Source organism: Anneissia japonica, unplaced genomic scaffold (assembly GCF_011630105.1).
Source record: "Anneissia japonica isolate Jap-2015-1 unplaced genomic scaffold, ASM1163010v1 scaffold550_len331619_cov169, whole genome shotgun sequence".
NCBI classification, from domain to species: domain Eukaryota; kingdom Metazoa; phylum Echinodermata; class Crinoidea; order Comatulida; family Comatulidae; genus Anneissia; species Anneissia japonica.
In genome coordinates, this window is record NW_022731233.1 from 173,719 (window position 1) to 177,156 (window position 3,438).

General features: G+C 32.2%; 1 protein-coding gene across 1 annotated transcript; it reads left to right on the forward strand.

Annotated features, from left to right (window-relative positions):
• Positions 1–2,922: 2,922 nt before the first annotated feature.
• On the forward strand, positions 2,923–3,438 carry LOC117115268. The gene has a single exon (XM_033258982.1). It carries the CDS (start codon positions 2,923–2,925, stop codon positions 3,436–3,438), a length of 516 nt encoding a protein of 171 aa, XP_033114873.1.

Here is a 3,438-nt window from a genome sequence, read left to right on the forward strand (position 1 = left end):
TATGGTTGGTTTTTACTCCAACTACTAATTTTAAGTGCTTGCTATTGGCTCACAAACCAGTGACGAATGTATTCCTATGCATCTTAAATACAAATCACAAATTTGTCTGATGATGTCCGGCTACGACCAATTAAGCAAATATTTTGAGAAAATACTATATATGACGACTATATCGATGATCAAGTTGTGTATGATCAATGGCTTGATCGACAAAGCATTAGTATTACATGTGAAAATACATTCCATCTATTGCTTTCAATTCAATCTGATATTCATTTATTTGATACAATTTTTAATGTTTGAAGCTCTTAAACGTACCATGTCTCATTTTTATTATCGTTATTATCATTATAATTTTTTATTATTATTATTTGATTGCTGTAAATTACAAATCCTGTTTTCAATATATGCTGATAAAATGTAAATGCATAAGCGATTTTATATGTATTTATACATGCATTATTACTATTATTATTATTATTATTATTTTTCTGTGATGTTCTACTGTAATCATTTTCAATAGTGTTTGTAAATAAATCTATGGAAAAAAAATGAATGAATTTTAAATGATTATTAGTCTTCGATTTAGTTGTCTCGTTTTATTTGATTGTGTGAGAGAAATGAGTATTGACGAGAAATTGAGAAAAGTCTATTACGATCCTAAACATCCTGGCAGTTTTGAAGGTGCAGAACGACTTTATCAAAGTGTGAAAGATGAATTAAATATTACTAAGAAACAAGTTACAAAATGGCTAAGCACACAAGACACATACACATTACATAAGCCTATTCAACACCGTTTCCCGAGATATAGATTATATGTAACAGATATTGATGAGCAATGGGAATTGGATCTCGTTGATTTAACACTAAAACGCTACAATAAACAATACAGATTTCGCATTACATGTATCAATGTATTATTGAAATATGCATGGGTTATCCATGCATAATACAATAATACAGCGATACAATGTTGGATGCTATGAAGAAACTACTATCCGCAAAGAAAACTTTTAAAAATTCATACAGACAGAGGTTCTGAATTTACAAACAAAAAGGTTCAAGCATCTTAAATCGCAAGACATACATTCTGTCTCTTATACACATCTAGATGTGTATAAGAGACAGGCTTAAGCCCGAATGATGGAGATAACGGATGGTAGCAACCAATACAATTTGACTATGTTAAATTATTAAAGTCGAATTCAAAATGAAAGAGGAAACACGCAGAGGAAGAAAAACAAAAATTTGATGGTACAAATTTCCGACAACCAGTACAAATGATTTTAATATTTATGCGGATTAATAAAAATTACTTTAAAACTTGGAGAATATATAAGCTCTTCTTGTCAATGTGAAATCATTCACTTTTTCGAAATTATCGAACTCTACAAGTGTTGCTTTATCAACCATGGCTACCCGATTTTCTTTCAACGATGAACCAATCATTATTGGCAGCAGCAGTGAGGATAGGCTTCCTGCTATCGACCTAACGTCTTACAACGAACCAATTATTATTAGCAGCAGCAGTGAGGATGAGCTCCCCGCTATAAATTTTTCATCGACTAATGAAGAACCAATTGTTATCAGCGACGATGAAATCATTGTTATCAGTGATACGGAAACACCCGTTTTCGATCTGGAACCAAACAATCACCTTACTGAAGAAGAAATCATATATAATCCGATATACAACTTTCATGACTACCACCGCTACCTGGCGACGAACCCCGATAACTTATACGACGATAGTGTTTTTGATCAAGATCAACATGCTGAGATGATGGCGAAAGAAATTTTAGAGACTATCTACATAGAATAATTTTTGCTTTCACTCAGAAATTTAATAAAACTAGAATGCTACGGCTGTGAATTTGACCGGCCAAGCTAAATTGATCATGACATATGCCTGATGATGACACCCCACGAGCAGATGACGATGTATTTCGAGAAAATATTATACGAGGATTATATTGACGATCAAGTTCTGTATGATTTGTGGCTTGATCGTCAAGGCCTTATTTCTTGCGAAAATACTTTTCATCATTTTTTACTGTTAATTCAAGCAGATATTCATTTGTTTGAAAAACTTTTAAATGCATGGACATCATAAATATTACCAGTATTTTGTGTTGTTAAGCAAATTCGAGTTTTAAAATATTATTTATTCGTTTTTATTAATAATACTTTTATTGCTGTTAAAAATTTGTAAATATTATTTGTTCATTATTTAATAATTTCATTCATTTAATTAAAATCGTAATTTTTGTAATTTATTAATTTCATTCTTTGTAATAATGTGAAAGTCTGTTTGGTGAATTGTTTTGTATTAATTAAAATATAGTTTTGGAGAAAATTTTAAAACGGTTATTAGTCTTCGATTTAGTTGTCTCGTTTCATTTGAATGAGTGAGAGTGTATGGAATGGATGAGAAATTAAGAAAAGCGTATTACGATCCTAAGCATCCAGGCAGTTTCGGGGGTGCAGAACAACTTTATCAGAGTGTGAAAAGCGAGTTAAATATTACTAAAAAACAAGTACAAGATTGGTTGAGCAGACAAGATACATACACATTACATAAGCCTATTCAACGACGTTTCAATAGAAATAGAGTATACGTAACAGCTATAGACGAACAGTGGGAATTGGATCTCGTGGACCTAACATCATTAAAACATTACAATAAACAATTTAAATTTCTCATTACATGTATCGATGTATTATCGAAATATGCGTGGGCTATCCCTACTACTATCCGGTAAAAGAAAACCTTTAAAAATTCATACAGATAAGGGTTCAGAATTTACAAACAAAAAGGTTTAAGCATATCTTAAATCGCAAGACATACATTTCTTTACGACAAACAATGAAACAAAGGCTAGTATTGTTGAACGTTTTAACAGGACATTAAAAACGAGGATGTGGCGATATTTCACGTCTAAAGGAACCAATAAATATATCGATGCGCTGCCCAAACTTATTTCTAGTTACAACAATTCAAAACACAGATCTATTGGCACAGCGCCTACACTCGTTACAAAAGAAAACGAACATGACTTATGGCAAACTCTATACGGAAACAAGCAACGAGCCAAGAAACAAGGTTTAAGTTTAAAACCGGTGATCAAGTTCGTATTAGTAGATGTAAAATGCCTTTTAGGTTATCTAGCGAACAGGACGGAAGAAATATTTACAATATCCAATCGTAAAGGAACGCCTGCTCCAACGTATAAAGTAAAAGACTGGAATGGAGAAGAAATCGATGGTACATTCTATGAGAAAGAGTTACAAAAAGTTTCTAAAACCGATAAAGATACCTATCGCGTGGAAAAGGTCTTACGAAAGCGAAAACGCAATGGTAAAACGGAGTACTTTGTTAAATGGTTAGGCTACCCTTCAAAATTCAACAGTTGGGTACAGAATCTAGTCAGATAA

Bases quoted from the DNA above. Each gene is read 5' to 3' on its own strand.
- LOC117115268 (XM_033258982.1), top strand. From the start codon at position 2,923: ATGTGGCGATATTTCACGTCTAAAGGAACCAATAAATATATCGATGCG.